The sequence below is a fragment of the Pituophis catenifer genome, unplaced genomic scaffold (genome assembly GCF_029215685.1).
Source record: "Pituophis catenifer annectens isolate HBS135680 unplaced genomic scaffold, rPitCat1.0.hap2 SCAF_6, whole genome shotgun sequence".
NCBI classification, from domain to species: Eukaryota; Metazoa; Chordata; class Lepidosauria; order Squamata; family Colubridae; genus Pituophis; species Pituophis catenifer.
This window is the reverse complement of record NW_027256886.1, coordinates 46,750,063-46,771,220: the sequence shown is the minus strand read 5'-3', so window position 1 is coordinate 46,771,220 and position 21,158 is coordinate 46,750,063. Positions and strand designations below refer to the sequence as shown.

The 21,158-nt window shown below is 33.8% G+C and overlaps 1 protein-coding gene across 1 annotated transcript in view; it reads right to left on the bottom strand.

Annotated features, from left to right (window-relative positions):
* LOC139318620 (VPS10 domain-containing receptor SorCS3-like) overlaps window positions 1-21,158 on the bottom strand; it is a 478,807-nt gene that overhangs the window by 67,606 nt on the left and 390,043 nt on the right. Inside the window, exon 14 of the mRNA XM_070946166.1 lies at window positions 18,579-18,686. Within this exon, the coding sequence (XP_070802267.1) occupies window positions 18,579-18,686 (108 nt within the window). The remainder of the gene's footprint in view (window positions 1-18,578; window positions 18,687-21,158) is intronic.

The following is a 21,158-nucleotide window of genomic DNA, read 5'->3' as shown; positions in this document are numbered from 1 at the left end:
ATCACATCCTATTATTTTTAATCAGACCAAGTTACCAAAACAGAGAACTTCACAGTATGATTTTAATTGTTAGAAAGATTTTTAAAAAGGATTTTTTTCCCTTGGGTGATACATCATTTGTTCATATAAAAATAGCCCAAGAAATAAAAAGGAAATTGAAATATAAATAAGACAGCATTTAATAGCAAAATAATGTAGCATGAGGCCATCACTGAGCTGTGAATAAGAACGGATGTTAGGATCTTAAAAGAGCTTTAGTTTTACAGTTTACTCACCCAATTATTATCTAGTCCTTCATCTTTAGCAGCTGTAGGGCGATGTCTCAAGAACTACCTTAACTAGGCTGACTGTTTAATTATAGTTTTCTTTTATGAAGAGGATCAGTATTTCATTTCTCATTGTTTTTTTTATAGTCTATTCCAAAAAATTATATTGAAGACAAGACATCATTATTTCTTTTGACTACCCCTTTTTCTTTTCCTTTTTTGGTTAATATTCTTCATTCTCCTTAGACAAAAATAATGTTCCTTTAGCTTTCATTTTCACTCCAACATTGTGTAACATATATACAAATGATCAACCAGTCCCTGACAACACAATTCTATTCATCTATGTGGATGATACAGAGGTGGCCACATAATGATCAACTTTGGATGAGGTAGCTGGAAAAGTTATAGTAGCACTTGAAGAATTAGGATGTTGTTACAATCAATCATTTAAAGCCCAACCCAAATAAGACCCAAGTGTGTGCTTTCCACCTCTGAAATCAAGATGCAATGGAATAATTGGATATTATATTGCATTGTGGCTAGGGAACCGACTACAGTACTGTCCAACACTAAAGTAGCTTGGCATGACACTCAACAGGATACTCTCTTTTGAACAGCATTACCTGGACACTAAAGCTAAAGTCAGCTCATGGAACAATATCATCAGGAAAATGATAAACTACAACTGGGGAGCTCAACCATCTACATTGCACACATCAGTTTTGGCCTGGAGCATCTCTGCAGCAGAGTATGCTGCTCCAGTGTGGGGCACATTTGCACACACGAAGCAAAGCTGATTGATATCGCTATCAATGAAGCAATACACTTAATGACAGGTTGTTTTAAACCTACACTAATTGAGAAAATATATCCTCTTGCTGGCATTGCCCCACCTACAATCAGGAGAGAAGTAGCAGCAGATGCTGAGAGAAATTAATAAGAGAATGATCATTTTCTGAATGGATATATGTCCCAAGAACGCCAACTCAGATAGAAGAATCACTTTTTTCAAGAATCTCTTTCTATCCAACTCCTTCTAATGGACTGGGCGTGCTGCAAATCCCATCAGCTGAAGAATGTCAACTGGTGGGAACTAGAAGATGGTTTGTTCTGCTGAAGCTCTTGCCTTAAGGAATGTTCTCCTTAAGAGAGTAGAATGGTCCCAAACATTCTGGCCTTTTGCAAGGCTTTAAAAACTTTATGTACCTAGACCTGGGACTTGGAAGGTTTTAAGGGCCCCCTTTCTTGGCATAATTATTTAATTATTTAATTAATTATGTCAGATATTTGTATTTTTAGAGATTTTTATTGTTTTAATGATTTTAATTGTTTTTAATTTTAGAATTTTAAGCCACCCAGAGTCCCTTGGTTGAGTAGGGCAGCTATAGAAATTGAATAAATGAATAAATAAAAACATTTAAAATAAAATATTAATTTTATTGATAACAGCCATTATCTGGGAATGTGTATAAATGAGTACAAACATTGATGGATCCTCTGCCCAGATAGAGCAATATTTTCAAACAAAAATGATAAAAGGTAAAATATTTATCTCAGTGAAAAGGAATATGTCATCATAAAAAAGAGTTTTAGCTATTCTTTAATGAAATGATTTAAAAGAAGAAATATGTAGCTAATATGTATAATTTAGACAAAAACAATAATTCAATAAATGTAATTCAAGCAGTACAGATAAAAAAAGATTTAAGATGAAAATAATTGTTTCTCTAACATACATGAATGACAAAAAATATATGTATAGGATCAAGGATAGTCCCTCCAAGAAAAAGGGTACAATAAAATAAAAGCCACCATTACAAAATAATAACAGAAGTAATTTTAAAAGTGAAAGTTAGCCTGGTAAGAATAAAACATCCAAGCATAACTCAATTTTGGGGTTCTAAATATGCTGTACCTTCTTCTCAGCTTTCTAAAAATTAAGACCTGTCCTCAAACACAACAGTATGGGAGCTGATATTAGTTGACAAAGTATTCCAAAGAAATGGGGTTGCAAGGGACAGAAGGTATTATTCTGAAGACAATCTATAAAGAAAGGCTCCTGGAATAAATAATACTTTGCTCAATTTATTGGTTCATCAGAAGCTGATGGCAGTAGATATCCCATGGATATACAGGATATTACTAGATATTATCCAAAGGAAGGTTTGAAATTGATTTGTAGCACCTTTTCTACTACCCCTTGCAGTATTATGTAGGGAGTAATCCTAGAAAAGCTTGCATCGTTGAGAAGAAAATTGCTGGATTGGATTGTTGGCAATCAAATATTGGAGGTAGGAAGTATTCTATATATTCTTCTTGTTTAAGTCCTGCTGGCTTGAGCACACTGTGCCTTTTTAGAAATAAAGTGTTCCATAGATATAAATACCTCCAATAGTGGAATAAAATGTATGATGAGTTTATAAATACATTTTTGGCTTATATTCTCTTAAAACTGAGAATATAACTGACCACAGGAATTAATGATATTCAATTTATACCAGGGGTGAAATCCAGCAGGTACTGGAGAACCAGTAGTGGACATTTTGAGTAGCTCGGAGAACTGGCAAACACCACCTCTGGCTGGCCCCAGAGTGGGGTGGGAATGGAGATTTTTCAGTATCCTTCCCCTGCCATGCCCATCAAGCCATGGCCACAGAACCGGTAGTAAAAAAAAAGTTAGATTTCACCATTGATTTATACTAACGGTTGGAGGAAAACTGCATTAAACCAGTGATATAGTTTTTGATGTTTCTGTCCAAAATTTTATTTGTTGGATTGATTGCTAGAACCAGAGAAACAGATTAATCTTATTTAAGTCTTGTCAAGTCATAGTGCATTTAAGAAAACTCTTAAAAGATGGAAAATATGCAGTAAGAATGTATGATATTGTTGTGGCTCGCCAGCAGCCTGTGCAGGTCGTGGCTGATCCCGACGAAGAGGCTGGTGTGGTGTTGTTCCAGCAGCCTGCGCAGCCAGCGCTCGCGTCAGACAGCGAGGAGGCTTAAGAGGATGTGGTGCCAGAGGCAGAGACTCAGCCAGGGCCTTCAGAACTTCCAGAGGTTCCTTCAAGTGGAGAGAGCGAAGTGGAGGAGCCTCTCCTTAATGCTCGAGCACGCAGGGCTGCCAAAAGGCAGGAATGGCTATTCAGGAAGGGGAGGTCTACTCAAGAGTATGGCTTGAGGATAATTGGCCACTCCCTTAGTCTATTTAAGTCGCATGCAGCTAGTGCTTTCTTGCTGGAAACAACTCGTATTTTATTATCAGAGTATTTTAGTTTATCATATCTTGTTTTCTGGGCTGGTTGCCAACTTTTGCCGGTCTTGTTTATTCTTTGATAAAGGATCGTTGGTGTGTGTCAATATCCTTGGAAATCTGGAACTGGGGCAGAACAGATATTTGTGGAAGGGGACAAATGTTTGATCATGTCCTTTTGAATTAACTGCATAAGAATAATGATATAGGCCTGTATTGCAGGAACTCTCAGACCTGCATGTTAAAGCTCCCTTTTTAAGAAGAGATTGGACAACCATTTCTCTAAAATGGTATAGGGTTTCCTATCTGGGCAGGGGTTCAATTAGAAGACCTCTAAGGTCCCTCCAACTCTGTTATTCTTTTCTCTTCTCTTCTCTTCTCTTCTCTTCTCTTCTCTTCTCTTCTCTTCTCTTCTCTTCTCTTCTCTTCTCTTCTCTAATTTATGCTTCTTAGTAATAAAGTAATTCAAAAAGCTGCTGTAAAGCTTTTGTGGATATTTTTGAGAAATCCTGGATTTGTGGTTTAATATGAATAACTAAACCGTATAGTTCTTTCACAATGGAGTGGTAACAACCTGCATTAGTGCATTAGCCTTGTTTGGCATGCATGGAAGGAGGTAGTGGACCATTGTACTTTGAAAAGCCTCCTTGAAGATATTAATTTTTGTGTGGAACAGATGATGTAGAGAAGGCAGAAATAACTGATTGCTAGGAGAGATTGCTCTACAAGAAGCCAGGGTAATATTGAGAAAGGTATGAGAGAACCATTAACATATAAAAAAACAGTAAAAAACATCTCAATCTTGTGAAAGGTGAGCGCATGAAAAAGAGACAGAAAATAACTCTACTTTGATTCTGTATCGTATGAGAAGGGACAGAAGGAAATCCTGGTAGGCTTTTAAGATTTTGTTGACAATAAAGTGGGGTTCAGTAGTTCTTACTGTATTAATCCTAATTTGGCCTATCTTGAAAGGCTTATAATTGTCTTGTCCTTGTCTTTTGATTGTCACAATGAAAACTTTTTAAAATTATTACTGCTTTTTCTAACAAATTCACTATTATTGCTGCACAAATTTGAACTGCCTGTCTCTTGCTCTTATCTGAGAATCAGGTTGAAAATAATAATAACAACACTCATTCACAAACTAGGCACTTTTGAGCTATATATAGACCAACTCCCAGACTTTTGAACCAATGTGACCGACCATTCCTAAGAATTTTGAAACTAGAAAGCTATACATTGGGGATCAATTATATAGTATAATTTTCTTGAAATTCTAAGATCAGTATTTATTTTTGCTTCCAATATATCTGTATGTATTAAATCATACCTGTGTTGATTTGATCAAAGCCACCTTGAGCATATTAAAAAACTTACTTTGAGAAATGCTAGTCTTTATACAATCAATTATATAGTAAGGCTAGAATCCTATTTACGACCTTTAAGAAGTTGTTTTGTCATTGGTAAAAGAGAGCAGACATGTATTCATGCCAATAGGCTGAAAAGTCAATAACAAAAGTCACTAATTCATTTTTCAGTTGAGCAGGACTGAATTGAAACTGCAGAAGAACAATAAATATGGTAGCCCAGCGAGATTTGGACAGCAATACCTTCCAGAATATGTACTTTTGGAACTGACTATTATATTTCTGTTAAATTCCATCAACAGTCAATATAAATTATGAAAATTCCTTAGCCACCTGAGCAGAAAGCATATATGCTCAGCCTTTTACAAAAACAAGTCAAGGATGGATGCCACTAATTTATGAGCAATTAAAAAAAAACTGGAAAAACATGAATTGTTTGCAGATTTAGGAGCAAGTCATTTCAAAAAGGTCAGCAGCTATCCTGCTGTAATTAAATCTTTCATTAATGTTTAAAATACACAATAATTTATAAATATTATATAAAATCTCATCAGATTAGCCTGGTGAAGTAAGAATTTAACATATTGTTTTATCTCATGCCGTAATCCATATGAATTAGAGAAAAGTGCTAATTCTTCCATTATCATTTCTCTAGTGAGAAGAATTGATTAATGTGGTAGATTACCAAGTTATTTATGATTTGTACAATAAAGTTGCTCAAGAAATCACAACCCAGAAATTTTAATGAAAGAAATGTTCAAACAAAAAGTCATTTACCATTTCTTCACTGTTAGCTTCACTCCAATCTGTGAAGGCTCAAGATATAAATCTAGTAGTAAAAAAAAAATCATTCATTTCAAATTATAACTTCCAGTCACCTTTCATTCAACTTTGAATAAATCAAAGTCTTAGTCTCATCATTAGGTTAGGGCTAGGCTGCTTGCCTCATATGATAGATTTCAGCTTATATAAAATTGCAATATTTTGCTATTTAACATCATTCATTGTAACATGCATACAACAGTTTGGATTTTCTGCTCTAAGTGAAACAGTCTTTTTGAATCTAAAAATGCTTCCTTTTAGATAAGCCATTATCTTATATGGATGATGCACAGGAATGATCCTTTCTAAGAAAATATGAAATTGAACTGCTTTTTATAGTTTTATCCTAGCACCATCTTCATTTGCTCTTATTTTAATTGCATTCCAATGACTGGCCTCCAAAACAAAAATCTTCTCTAATATAGAATTACAGACAAATGTGACCTTCATACTTCACTCTATTTTTTTTCACCCACTGACAATGAAATTTGAAAAATAATGACCATTAAAGATATAAAAAATAGAACAAGAATACCAAAAGATAAAAGTAAATTCAAGATAATGAGAACCAGATCAAACTATGGGTGGCCAACATAAATTATATTTACTTAAACAGTAATGTGTCTTTTTTTTTCAAACAAGCAAAGTTCCTAAAGTAATTGTAATTAAACTAAGACTAGCAACACTAAAACAATTGTTACTGCACCTAGCCATCATTAATTGAGTATAAGGATGATAGAACCTTTAGCCCAAACTAGCCAAAATACATAAAGTTGATAAAGGCTGCAGTGAGTAAAAAAATTAAAGCTCTAAAAAGAATAGTAATGCTTTTTTTAACAGAGGTCAACCACATCAGATACAAATCTATGTATTTTTCTAATAAATGTATATCTAAATGGTGTAGTAGTTAAGGCATCAGGCTAGGAACCTGGGAATTATAACTTCTAGCCCCACCTTAGATACAAAGCCAGCTAAATAACTCTCTCACATCTCTTAGGAAGAAGGCAATGGCAAACCACTTGTGAAAACTTGCCAAGAAGAAAACTTGCCAAGAAAACTGCAGGTACTTGTCCCACGAACTCGAGGGAAGAAAAAATAAATAAAGTAAAATAAAATAAAAATAGGTTCCAATTGTTCTTGATTAATTTGGGAAATCTATGAGCCTTTGAAAATAGGCTCCCTTTCACATAGCTCTGGCCAATCAAATGACCTATTGTGGTTTTTATTTATTTTTAAAGTTCCTATTCTAAGAAGGAGGCTATATTATGGTTGGTTTATTACAAATTCCAACTGTAATCTGCAACATACAACTGACTGTTCCAGGCTAACTTAAACAATCAAACAAATAAATAAATATTGGGGAGAGTTAGTCTAGGGAAATAAGACTTATAGTTTATTTTATTTATTTATTCAATTTCAAATAAATAATGCTACCCATCTCAATAAATGACTCTGGGTGGCTTACAATTCAAAATTAATTACAATTCAATTAAAAGATTAAAAAGCTGTTAAAACAATAACAGCTTTTTAAAACAATAAAAACAATAAACAAGAAAACAATAAAAACATCTAAAATAAGCAGTAACCAAGATACTTGTATAGTAAGTAATAAAGCCAGGAGATGGGACCCTCAACACATTCAGTACCCCAGGCTCAAGAGCAGAGCCAGATTTTCAAGGTCTTACAAAAGGCTTATAGGGTTGAGGCCATTCTAATTTCCAAAAAGAGGATGGTCCATTGAGCAGCAGCCACTGCAGCAAAAAACCTATCTTCTATTCCTGCCAGCTAATATTCTTTAATGTCCCAAACCATGTAGGGCTTTACAGGTAACAACCAGCACCTTGAATTGCAACTAGAAACATACCAGAAACTAATTCAGCTTATGCAGAAGTGATGTTACTTGTGCCATATATCTGGCACTATTTACTATTTGCACAGCTGTACTCTGCACCAGTTGAAGTTTCAAAATGTTCTTCAGGGGCAACCCCATGTAGAGCATGTTGCAGTAGTTAGTTGCATTAGTCCATTAGTTGCCCAGGGTGGCCTGATAGTTTATCTTTTTCTATGTTCAGATCCTCATACTTGTGATTTACAAAAAAATCCATCAGCACAGCATATAATGACAAAACGTACAACCAAATTCAATGGAAGAATACAATGCTAGCGTAAGAATCCATCAGCATGCTTATACTGTCCATTTTCATATAGTTCACACAGTTGCACTTTATATTTGACTATAATTTAATTTCAAATTTCACTGAAAATTCCAGAAATACTACACTTCTAAATATAGGATTGATATATTATTGTTTGTATTCATGGATGGCCTATGATATTTCAAGAATAGAATAAGAAAGGTATAATTCTTTATTGGTCTTCTCTTCCCCCATCAAATTGCCAGCCCTAGGAGATAGTGGACAGCCAACTACTTGAGTTTGACACAGGAACAAATCAGCAAGAATAACTGAGTTGAATGATGAGGGGTTAGAACTTGGCAGGGTGTCCAGCTCTGCACTTGTTGACATTTTTGAGAGCAAAGCAAACTTGACCTACTTGACTCTTCAAGAAGCAAACATATCAACATCCTTAACTAAGCCACTTCTTTAGACAACCTATTTAGTAATAACAACCAGAGATTGGCCTTTATGAAAAATAACTCTTCAATATTGGATTGATAGTTCTGTGTTATTGTTTCCTACTCTCCTCTTTGTCTCTTGGAAATTTGACCTCAACTCATGAAACTCTCTGGTTCTTAACTCTTGTATACTCATGGACCTCACTTTTTCTCTATTGCTGCCTTGCTCCATTTTCTGGATCTATGTTATGTTCAATGTTAGCTATGGTCACATGTAGCCAACAGTCAAGATCTTGCTTCCTTCTATTTTTCCAGAAGACATGTACATCTGCTCAGTCAGCTCTCTGCCTGCCTTTATATTAGCTTTTAGCACTACACATTAGTAAACCTCTTGTAACTTACTCCAGCATGTTTGCTTATCCTGAAAGAAGAAGACTTTTCAGAAGCATTTAGTATTATCATTAATATTTTGTAGTAATGTTTATTCTATTTGCCATTCAGAGTTCCTTTGGTATATGTACAGCTACATAAGTTTATTAAATTAAAATTTAAAAAAATAAACAAAATAAAATTATAGTGTTTGCTGGATGGATCACTTCATGGGGGCTGGCTCCTATGGATATTGTTTTGCAGTGATTTAAATCCTTTCTCAGAAAGTGAAAAAGAGAGGACTACTGTTTGATTCTTATGCAAACAATGGTTTCCTCAATGTCACCTTCTCAATCTATTGTAATATTTAAATTATGATATTGAATTCTACTTTTCTTTCCGATTTCCTTCCAGGAAAGCAGTTGGTGTCCTTGAACACTTTCTATGTTTGACAATGAGTGGGATGAGAATTTCTGCACTGCAACAGACGTATCTGATAATTAACTTTTGTTAAAAGCTTATGAAAGAAGGTACTATTTAAAAAATTCACTTGGTATAAAACATGATAACTAACCTGCTAACTGATGTACAGGTAATAGGATAGATTCATATCATTTTGGAAAAACCTGTGCTTGAAATAGCTGTGATCAGCTTGCTACATATAATTTTCTTTTTCTGGCTGCATTTGCAAGTTAAGCTCAATATGAAAGATATGCAGGTTATATATTAGCATAACTACTGTGATACAAATAATGAACAAGAAACACACAAACACACACAGTTTGGGCCAACAAGCTTGGCTTTATGAATGTATAGAAAGGTAGAACATGAATAAAATATTAATTGTAACTATAACATTGAAGCCAACTTAATGAACTGGAGAACCTCATGATTGTTTTCTATTAGGGTATAAATAAAATAAGTGTTCAAGGAAGTCGTAAGTTCCATAGAAATTGAATGCAAGACAGTTAGCTCAAGAATCAGGATCTAATTGATGCAGACATAGATCAAGAATTGGAAGAGGAGACAGAGTTAAATTAACTAATCACTCACAAGATAATGCACATGGAAGAAAAGATAAAAATAAAAGAGGCATAAAAGATGAAAAAAAGACAGCTTAAAGGAAGATCTGCTACCTTAACACTTCATAATTATTTCACTAAACAATATTGAAGGCTTGGAAGGTTTATTTAGAAATTTTCAATCAGTTCATTCATTTAGAGCAAAGGTGTCAAACTCAAGGCCCTGGGGCCAGATCCTGCCCATGGGGTGCTTAGATCTAGCCCACAGGGCGGCCCTGGAAACAGCAAAGGACTGGCCCCGAGTACCTTTGCCAGTGAAAACAGAGTTTGGGAGAGCTGCATGCGGCCTTCCCAAGTTCCGCTTTTGCTAGCAGACAGTTGCAGGAAGCCGTCACAGCCGAAAACAGAGTTCAGGAGTGCTCAGGCCACCACAGGCGTGAGTGACATTGAGCTGGCCATACCCACTCTGACCATGCCCACCCTTGGCCCCCAAGGTCAAACACAACCTGATGCGGCCCTCAATGAAATCGAGTTTGACACCCCTGATTTAGTAGTATAGTACTTAGTGGTTTCCTGTATAGACCAACAATATAAATAAGGTAAACAATTATGAAAGACATACAAGGATTCATAAATTGATATATAAAACTCAAAATTAAGCATGCATCCAACAGTAATACCTTCAATCCAGGACAAAGTATAAAAAGCTAGACTTAAACTGACCAAAATCAAGCTCCTGTGAAAGAATTTGGGGGTTTATTTTTAAAAAAGTGAATGCTAGTAATTTTCTCCTACCCCACAATCCATTCTACTTCTCATTCTTAAAAATTCCCATTTCACTTTCCCATATACCACAAAAGGCCAAAACATACAACTTCTGGGTGTCTCAGCACATCAAATAGCAATTAGAGGTTACATATATGAGTTACATCATTATAACAGTTTCCCTAAAAGGCTTGTTAAGCCTTGTATCATTAAACATCTCTAGCTGAAATCCTCTTGGACCATCTCAGCTTCAAAGGTAGCAGAAAGAACTCCTTAAAGGAAATTACTAAATAAACCCAGGAGGAAATGTTCAATTATACAAAAACCATGGCAACATACAGAGATTTTGTAAAACAAACACTGCCTTCAGTATAATACTCAACATCTCTAAAAATAAATCTTCTGTTTTATTTTATTTTAACACTGGGATTTAGGAACTATGGAACAGAATATATTAGAATATTTAATTGCCTAAATAAAAATATCCTAGATTAGTCCAGATAGTATAGTCCAGGTTTCTCAATTTTGGCAACATTAAAATGTGTGGATATTCCCAGAATTTGTCAGCCAGCACGCTGGGAGTGCACACATTTTATAATTGCTAAGGTTGACAATCTCTAGTCTAGAATGCAACTTAAAATTCTTTGTTATTAGAAGCTGAAATCTAACAGCTCTGGACAGTAAAAGCTGTCTATTTTTTTTTCCTGTATTTCCAGCATTTTTAGACAATCTGTTTGTCAAAAGAATAATGAAGATAAGTATTATTTAAGAAAAATTAGGAAATTAGGAAATGTTCAAGCATATGAAATCTATTTAGTCTAAGGATGTACTTATACCACATGCATATTCATAGTCAAGTATAGTTTATTCAATTAACCTAATTTTACAGGTTCATATGACATACTGAATATAAACTAATCAAATAAAATGAATTCATTCCACATACTATGCTAAATTGGAGTTTTTATGCCAATTTGGGAATAAATCTAGATGCAATATAAATTAATAACTTCAATTAATTGAGGCTAGACTATGGAAAAATAGGAAGTGGAAAAATTTCAGAGCAGAAGAAAAATGAAAAATAGATAGCTAAATCAAATTCATATTTATGGGTGACACTGAAAAGATCTGGAATGGGATATTACTTCAATCTACTTCATTCACTGATCTTAGCTACTAAAGAAGGAATAAAATAGAAAAGAACAGGAAGACTATTGTATATACTTGTAAATAAACCAAGAAATCTTAGTTTCAAAATGCACCTAATAGTTAGATTTAACTTATCTGTAGATGGGCTTATCTATGAGTAGATACAGTACCTTTAAGCTGCTCAGGGTTGCATTTTTCATGAGATAGGGACCATATATTTTTTTTTTAAAAAAAAATAAACTCATGGATAAACCCATCCATGGGTAAACTAATCCTTGAATTTTTAATCAAATGAATTATCCAGGTTTAAGGCAATTGTGAAAATGTAAAACTGTAAAAATTTTGAGAGGTCAGCTCATCTGTGGATGGTACATTTTTCATGGTATTTTGGTTAAAAATTCCTCAGTTCTTCAGGTGCTTTCCTGCTGAAAATAGTTGTCCATTAGTGGACCTGTTTGGCTTCACATTACTGGTTCCTCTTGGCATTGCCCTTTAGACAGGTTTTATGTGTCAATCTTGGGATTGGATTTTTTGGACCTCACTGGCTCTGGCATATGAACAAGTATTGTTTCTTTGAGCATTCTCATCCTAAGAATGAGAATAGTCAAAGCCATACTAAGACACTTTGCTACTGACTTCAATAAAGAATGCTAATTTTAATTGCATATATACCAACGTTCTTCCTAATTTATATCTTGCAGTTTTGTGTTATCTGTTAACTGATTTACGATCAAGATAATAAAGCTATTGCATTTGTAATAATAATCTCATGGTTGTTGCTGCTCAATCCAGCACAGGAACACATAGAAATTTTGTGTGTATCCTGATTTTTTTAAAAAAATTGGCAAGGCACATTCTGGATTATTTCACAGTGTTTTGTGTGACTTTAGATTTAGGTTTGTTTCAAAACCAAATTTAGGTTTTGAAACTGGAATTCTGCACTGAAGAGGGAAGGTCATACATTGTCTAGAATCTCAGGAAAGATTTCCCATTTAATTACTAAATACCATATGAAGTCATATAGTCACATAATCATTATGGATTGAAGACAGCTCCGCAGAAAGCTGTGGACTGAAGAGCTGGTGAGTTTAATGGCCATTAGTATTTTCTCTCCAGAAAAGTAGAGGATCACACAGAAGTATTCCACACACTTCTTTTCTCTCCAAGGTATAAGACACACTTTTTTCCCCCCTAAAAGAGGCTGAAAATTTGGGTGCGTTTTATACTCCAAATGTAGCTTTTTCGAAGCTATTTTTCAGCCCTAATGAGGCAATAATGAGGCACTAGCTAGCAATCTTTCCAGCTTTGCCTGCTGCCTTGACTCTCAGCTGTTCTTTAGAAGCTTTTTTTCAGCCCTAACTAGGCACTAGCCAAGTGAAGCAATCTCCCCCCGCCCCCGTCCCCATGCTTTGCCTGCTTTTCTCATTGCTGCTTCCTCTCAGCTGTGCTTTAGAAGCTGTTTTTTATCCCCAAGCAGGGAATAAAAACCAGCAAACTAATGTGCTGAAGCTGACCAAACTAAGGACGCTAGCCAGATGAATACCTGATAGGCAGATTCCCCCCCCCTCCTATTTTGCTCCCCAAAAACTAAGCTGCGTTTTATACTCTGAAAAATATGGTAATTAGAATTAAAATAGAAGAACACTCAAACTCGACTTACAAATACAAAATTAAGAAAAATATTTTAATGTTGGATATTTTGAAGAATATTTTCGAACAATTGCAAGGGAAGTTAAAGTGTGTATGCTTCTATAATGTAGATAGAATGTATTTCAAAGTATTTTGCTGATACCAAGATTTAAATTATGATGATTTAAGGATTTATAGATAAGAGATGGAATATGTGAAGGAAAGATCATTTATTGCATTTTAAGAGAGAGTGATAACTTACTAAATTGTTTATACTTGTAAAAAAGGAAGAATCTTTATATATATTTGTTTTTTACTATATCCTTATTTTTCCTTTCATTTCTATTTATCTTTCTACTTTTTTTGATGGAATCTTTTTTTTATTCTTTTATTTGTTTAGTTTACATTAGTTTTTACAACTGTAAATAGTAATCTTTAATAAGATTACTTTAAAAAAATAATTCTTAAGCTTAAACTTTTTTTTCTTTTGTTCAGACTGGAAGATAAACTCACCCAGTGAATTTTCAGACTTGCTGTTCCAAAAGTCTCAAATAGCTTTAAAATAGTTAATTGGCAATTTATGAATATGATTTGAAAATGAGACTTACAAATTTAGTGTCCTTTAAAAACATGGTTGTGAGCAAGATGGCTAATTCCTTTATCTCCCAGCACTGAAGCCTATGGAAAGACTACTATTCTATAGTCTTCTTGCAAAGATCAGTCATTCAATTTCTCATCCTCTCCTTATTTGGAGAGGTTCCAAGAAGTCAGTCCATTCAACAGTCCCTTGGTCTTTGCTGTAGTCATCAACTCTGCTTTTGTGAATACATCTTCAGTTCAGCATCCCTCCCCCAAATGCCCAGAATAGCTTTATTTCCAATTAAGGAATTTTTTCCAGCTGTCTCAGTGAAAAGTTTAGAAACGCATGAGGAAAGAATTGGCATCTATTGGTGATCTCTCAAAAAGAAGCAAGAAAGAAATGGACAATTACCATAAACCACTGAATGCTAATTTATTTTAGTGGTTACAATGAGAATCTTAGATTTTTTAGAAAGTAGTCATTCAGCTGCTTAACAATGTAACAGGCACTTTCCTTAAAAGGTTGGCACAAGTGTGGAAACACAGCAAATGGTATGCCAAGGAGCAATCTCTGAGCTACTGCATGATGCCAAGTGCAATTAGTGAAGTAAGCTGCTGAACATATAATTACTAGGGGAGGGGGAATTTCTGTTCAGGATGGATTTACAAATTAGTCAGATGGTTATACTTGTGAGGAGAATGTGGAAAAACATGAATGGGATATTAACATATGCATTTGCAAAATTACAAATCAAAGCTTTTTTAAAGAAAAACAACTTGTTAAAATTTCCCCAGTGATTTCATGTGACATTTGCTTCTAAAATATGTAAAAAAAAATAGCTCTGAAGAAGTAGAACGAGGGAAAAGTTGGTCATTAATATTTAATGATAGGTGTTTGTTGTTTTGTCTTTGTTTTACCCAAGCATTAATTTCTTTTCTTAACTTAATTTTTGCTAAACAACAACAACAGATGCTCCGGCTGAGCACATATTTGTTTTTATCGTTATTTTCAACAAAATTAACTACAACACTGATATCTAAAAAGAAAAGCAGTTTGTCAACTCTGCCAAGTATAATTTCCTAAAGTTTTCAGTTCATTCCCAAGGAGAGAATGATCAAATATGTCAGTGAAATTATACCATATAGATGCAGGTTAGTTGAGGTTAACTCTTAGAGGTAAACGAAGTCAGGAAACAGACTTCCCAAGGAGCTCTAATTTATTGATGCAGGTATAATAACATAATCTTGAAAGCCTGACAGAGACTTTCTCTTCTCTTCTATAACCAAAAGAATCAAGGAGGAGGTCTCTTGAGTTTCTTTTTCACTGCCTATCAGTAAATACCACTTCTGATATTTACCTGATGGCTTCTAAAATTCTTATACAGAATACTCAGTTGGTCTGATTTTTTTCCCCCAGGCATAATATCAGTAAAATCAAAGGAGTTTAGTATATAATAGATACACATAGGATTGTAGGAATAGCTTTTATACCAGGCATTAATTGAAAGTGTCTAGTCTTATTTACCTTAAAAAAGAAAAGTGAGCAGTTACCTAGTTTAGTTCTGTCAGAGTATATTCAAAATATCATTATGCAAATGTTTTGGAACAGAAACTGCTTATAAGATTATTCTTAGAAAATCTGAGACCTCAGCTTTTGGATGAGAGATAGATATTTTCTTATCCAACTCCAGGATTAGGAAACTGATCATAATTAGGTTTGAAAAGGATGACTGTGAAATTTCATGAGCGATTAAATATGTGATTAGCTGATTAATTATATATGTAAATGTACATGAATTTAAAAGGTTGTAAAAATTTCATGTGTTTTTAATATTTTGTATTGCTGCTTTACCTAATGTCACTGTGCATGCCATTTATTAATGTATTTTAATGTATTTTAATTGTATTAAAAAATACAAATTAATTTTGGATCTAGTCTATAAAGCAGGACTATACAACCAGTATCTAGTTATACTGTAGATATTACAAGAAATAATGGACTCATAAAGTAGCTCTTAAAAATCAAAGTCTTAAAATGGGACTTGGATGGTTATTGCTAATTATTACTTAATCTGTTTTGTTCTTTAATACATATCTTGACCTTTGAAATAGCCAAGTTCTCCCGATTCACCCAGACAAACCTTTGCCCTTCCCACAGACACTTATGATTCTTTCTGTACCCAATTGGGATATCAATAAAATCATATATTCTAATTCTGTGGAGCCTGCATATGTGCAGCTGTTTTTCTCAGACAGTGGTCAATATGATTGCATATTGTAAATGCAGAATTAAGTAACATATACAAAATACAAATAAAAAAATCTCTATTTCATTATACCCCAGATAAACTTTGCTTGCAAAGAACACTTTATATTTACATATATAGAGAAGGACAGACAGACTAAAAAATCCAGAATTCTTTTTAAAAAAACTAATAATTGAGCATTTTATTAAATCTAGCTTTTTTTATCTATCTGATATTATCCAACGGTCAAAACTGAAACTACACTAATAAATATAAGCAAACACACTTTCTTAAATATGAAAGAGCCAAAGAAATATTCAGGGCTTGTCATATAAAAATAAGATGCTTAGACCATGTTTGCAGAACGAGACATATTTCCTCCTTGAAGAGAAACTGGGTTAGACTAGAAATCTAACTAGAAATCTAGAAAGACTGGACTAGAAACCCTGTCCCTGATGTACTAGAAGAGAGTTCCTGTAGAGAAAATGAGTCATACATCCACCTGCTTAATTGTCTCCTGTTATTTAATATGAAATCTTTTTAGAGTCAGTGCGTATGAGAGCAACAATAAATCTGTATGAAAGAAATCACCTGGAAAGCTGTTATAGATAGTAAGTAACACCTTCAGCAGAAATACAGGCAGTTGCTGGGTTAAGTACGTCAGATGTAAGGACAAACCTTAGATACAAATTGACTGCCTATTGTTAAAAATGGTGGATAGTGTTCTCCTTCCTTGAGCCAATGAACCATTGAAGAAATGCAATGCTTTCAGGAATCACTGAAATCAAGGGTTTTTTTAAAAAAATATACAGACTGCTTTTATTAGTTTTCAATGATTACTGAAAGTATTGCATGGCTTCAGCAGTTTGTTGGCTTTAGGAAGGAAAGCAGAGTCTGCTATTTTCAGTAATAGGCAGACTGTTTGTATCAATGAGTTCCAATTGACATAGAAATTCAAGTTAAAGACAGAATTAGGAATGGAATTTACTCTTAATCCACTCTTAACTCAGTAACAGGGAAGGCTTTGTACCACTAGTACTTGCTAAGAGCAGGAGGCTTAAAGTTCAAAATGTAAACTCTGTCTCTTTAAAAGACAACCCCAACCTCTGCCAACCTTTTCTCCTCACCCCAAAACAAAAATACAAGCCATCTGAGTAACTTCTGTATATAAAAAGAAATTTCTCAGCCACTTGTACTTATCCTGATTCCTACTTCAAATATTAGAAACCATCAGCCAGCTGTTATTTCCCAAAACTTTAAAAAAGGAAGTAGTGATAATACAAGCAAATCATCTTCAAATATTACTTTGATAATTTAATAGGCAGCTAGATATATAAATCAAACAAATGATCAAGATTGTTTTCTCTTTAAAAGGAACATTTGATATCGATTGGCTTTTTTCTGCCTTAAGATAAGATGTGATCTCCTATTTAAAGGGGATAAGTGGCAATGAAATATGAAATGAAAAAAGTACAAGGTTCAAGTTGCACCTGGAGCCTTGTACCCTTGTTTGCAGGCCTTCACTTACTTCGGATACCCAGATATATAATAGTTAAATTTATAGTCCATTTAATTTTCAAGGTGAGTAGTTACAAAAGAAGATTGAGTTTTACTGAAATATTCCTTGACAGACAGAATTGTTAGGGCACTTACCAATGAACTTTGGCATTGAAAAGTAACACTCATATCATCTGAATCTTGACAAAAACAAATACTGTATTTTTTTTCTGATTAAAAAGATACATCTGGAAATATTTTTCATCCCACATATATTTTAATTTGTAAATTTAAATGGTTATTTTATTACTAATAAGATTAATTATGAGTATCATACTTTATGGTATGATACTAATAGTCATACTTTAGTGACAAAGTATGATAAACATACTGTAGTATCATACTTTAATGTATACCAATTAATATGCTTTAAAATGGGCATGAAAACATGGATTAATTTGACAAAAAGAAGATATATGTTAGGATTACCAGATTGAGGCTGCAAAAATCTTAACTTCTCCAGTTTTGGAAGCCCTATTCTATGCATTATCTCTAGATCTTCTTACAGAGGTTTATCTTAATTATCCCAATTGACATAAATCAGTCTTAGAAAAATGTTAAACATTGTTAAGCTGTGCCTGGATAACAAGAATACAAGGCAATCTAAAGAAATGGGCTGCTCTCATTTTACATGAATATATGAAGATGAGAATATTCAGTATGATCAGGTTGTTTAATTGGTATACATAAAACAGAATTCTGAGTCTAACTGCTGCAAGCTCAGTAAGTATTAGTAGCTTGTTTTAGTACTACATATATTTAAATTAAAGCTGCAATAGAAATTTACAACAGAAGCATACTATCAAAGCTGCAAGAATATCAAGATATACAGTAGTTAATATACTAGCATAAAATTTCAGACTTTAGAGAGCAACCCGGAGATCCCCTGGAACAAACCTGACATTCTGTTTGATGGATGGCCTAAATGGCTCATCTCTACTGTCTCGCAAGGCATTTTGTTTAAGACTCCAACTTACGTCATTATCTGAGTTTCTATGCCTGGCTCCACTAGGGACCCATCCACGAAAAGTGGTGCTGATGTGAAGCCATATTTATTCCAGGTCCTTCCTTCATCAAAACTCACCCTGAGATTGAAAGAGATAAATATTCATGAAAATGTTTCACTGGAGCCATTTCCAAGGTAATTAAATGTCTTTGGCTGATGAGAGAGAGAAAGAGAGAACAGTTGGATTTATAAATAGGCATCAATCTTCACAATTTTCCATATTATTAATACTCTGATTCAACATGCTTTGAAGTGGTAATACAGCATAATTATTAAAGTAAGTAAGAGCTGTGTTTGAATAAAATAATTGCTCTAATTAGAGGAAAATGGAAGATCATATAAAATCTGCACAGTGAATTATTGTCTTTCCTTCTTGAGGTAGGTTTCCTCATTCAGGTCTAGTGGTATTTATAAAATTCAACTATACTTCTTTTTAGAATGACCATGAAAAATTATTGTGGAAAAAGAAAAACATTGTATTAAACACAAACAAGAATTTTAATGAGTGGACTTCCAGTGGCTCCACGTTTCCCGATGGATGCTCCTTTAGGAGCTCCAGCCCCGCAATTCCGTTTGCCACTAAAAAAGCAAAAATCAGCTGTCTAGCGGCTCGAAACTCTCCCCCAGGGAAAAAGGGGGAGAGAAGAGCAGAAGGGTCTGGGTAGAGCTCCCCTAGATCCCCAAGCTTTTTTTAAAAAACCTGGGATTTGCAGGGTGAGAGCTCCCTGAAAGCCCTTCAGTGCTCCTGATCTGGGACGATTCTGCTTTATGCAGAACAAGGGGTCGCGACCACACCAGCAATGCAATTTTAAGGATTATGAGAAAATATGAACCTGGACGCTGGCAGAGCAAATTCAGGAAAGCAGGAAATGCAAATACTAAACTTTAACTCTGTTTAAAAGAAAAAGAAAAAAGATGGTGCTTAAGGGCGTTAAAACGAAACTTACTAGTAAAAGTGATCATTAAAGCTGCAACATTGTTAAAGCTACTGGATTATGAGGCAAGAAAAAGATTTAAAGTGCTAGTGGAATGGAAAAGACTATGGTATTGACCTCAACTACTATATACTTCTAAATTGTGTGGAAAATTATTACTTATTGACCTGATAGCTGAATAAAATTAAAGTGGAAATTGAAATATGGCTGACATCAAGGATGGAGGATCATTATTATATGAGCCAGCAAATTCACAAGTTGTGACTGTAAATGTTTTACAAGAACTTTTAAATTTTCATACTTCTGTTATATTAGAATCAATTGAAAGGACTGTTCAAAATCAAAATCTGGAGAACAACAATGATTTGCTGGCTGGAAAAAAGGAATAAATTAATCAAGCTAATTTGACTTTGGAGCAGGGAAAAGAGGCTGTCAGGATCACGATGGAAGTTAGCACACTGAAAACAGAGGTTTTGGCAGAGGCTTCTATGCAGTTAACTGAAAAGCAGCAAATAGACTTTTTCCTGCAGACTGATAAACTTTATCATGACAATTTTTGGCTTTATAGACAGAATCAATTTTTAAGGAATGAAGTGACTGATTATATAAGCAGGAAGAGTCGAAATGGAGGTTTCAAATTAAAGGAGATAACTCTTAGAAGAGAACGATTTTTAAAGATGCATCAGCTTCAAATCTATAAAAGCAGGGGGAGGAGCAATGCTGAAAAAGAAAGTATTATTGAAGAAAAAGGATTGGAAAAAATATAGAAAGAAAGAAAGAATTGAAGATTAATTTCTTTTGGGGAGGATTTTAATAATAAATCTGAAAAGTCTACTGAAATTAGTATTTTTTTTTAAGTTTAAGTAAAAATGTTTAACTAAAAATGGATAGCTTTTTAAAAATTACTGAGGTATTAAAATGGTTAACTTTAAAGCTTTCTGAAAGTTTTGAAATTGATATTTTGAAGAATGAACTCAAGAGTTAGAAATAACTCAATAACTCCATTTAACTCAATGGATTAATAGTATCTTTAAGGTTATATTCTAAAGAATATTTTATTGAAGTGTTTTTTTAAAAAAAAACTTACTGAAATATTAAAATGGTTAATTTAAAATTGAATGGATATAAAATAATATTTTTTTTCTTCTAAAAAGATATGCTTTAAAGAAAGTTTTAAAATGTTTAAATTAGAATTCTAAAAGGGGAGACTGATGAACAATTTTTAAAAGAGGAGTTAAAGAGTGTGAGGAAGTTTTGAATCTTGTAGTAAGTTAGTATATTTTAGCTTATGTTTGTTTAATGCTATACCCTGTTTTTGCTCTGGGAAGTTGGGGGTGGGGGTGGGGAAGGGGGGGCTAGAAGGTTGTGTGGGGATAAAATGGTTGTCTAATTTTCAATAAAATTCAAAGATAGATAAATGTATTAATAGAGAAGTAAGAAAAGTGGGGGAAATATCATAATAAAGAAATGATAATATTAAGATACGATAAATATTGGAGGAGCAAAAAGAAGACACAAAAGATGTATTCAGAAGATATATTGACTGATTGATTATGTATTGTTTGTTTGTTTAAAAAATAAAAAAACTTTTTGAATAAAAAAAAAGAACTTTAATG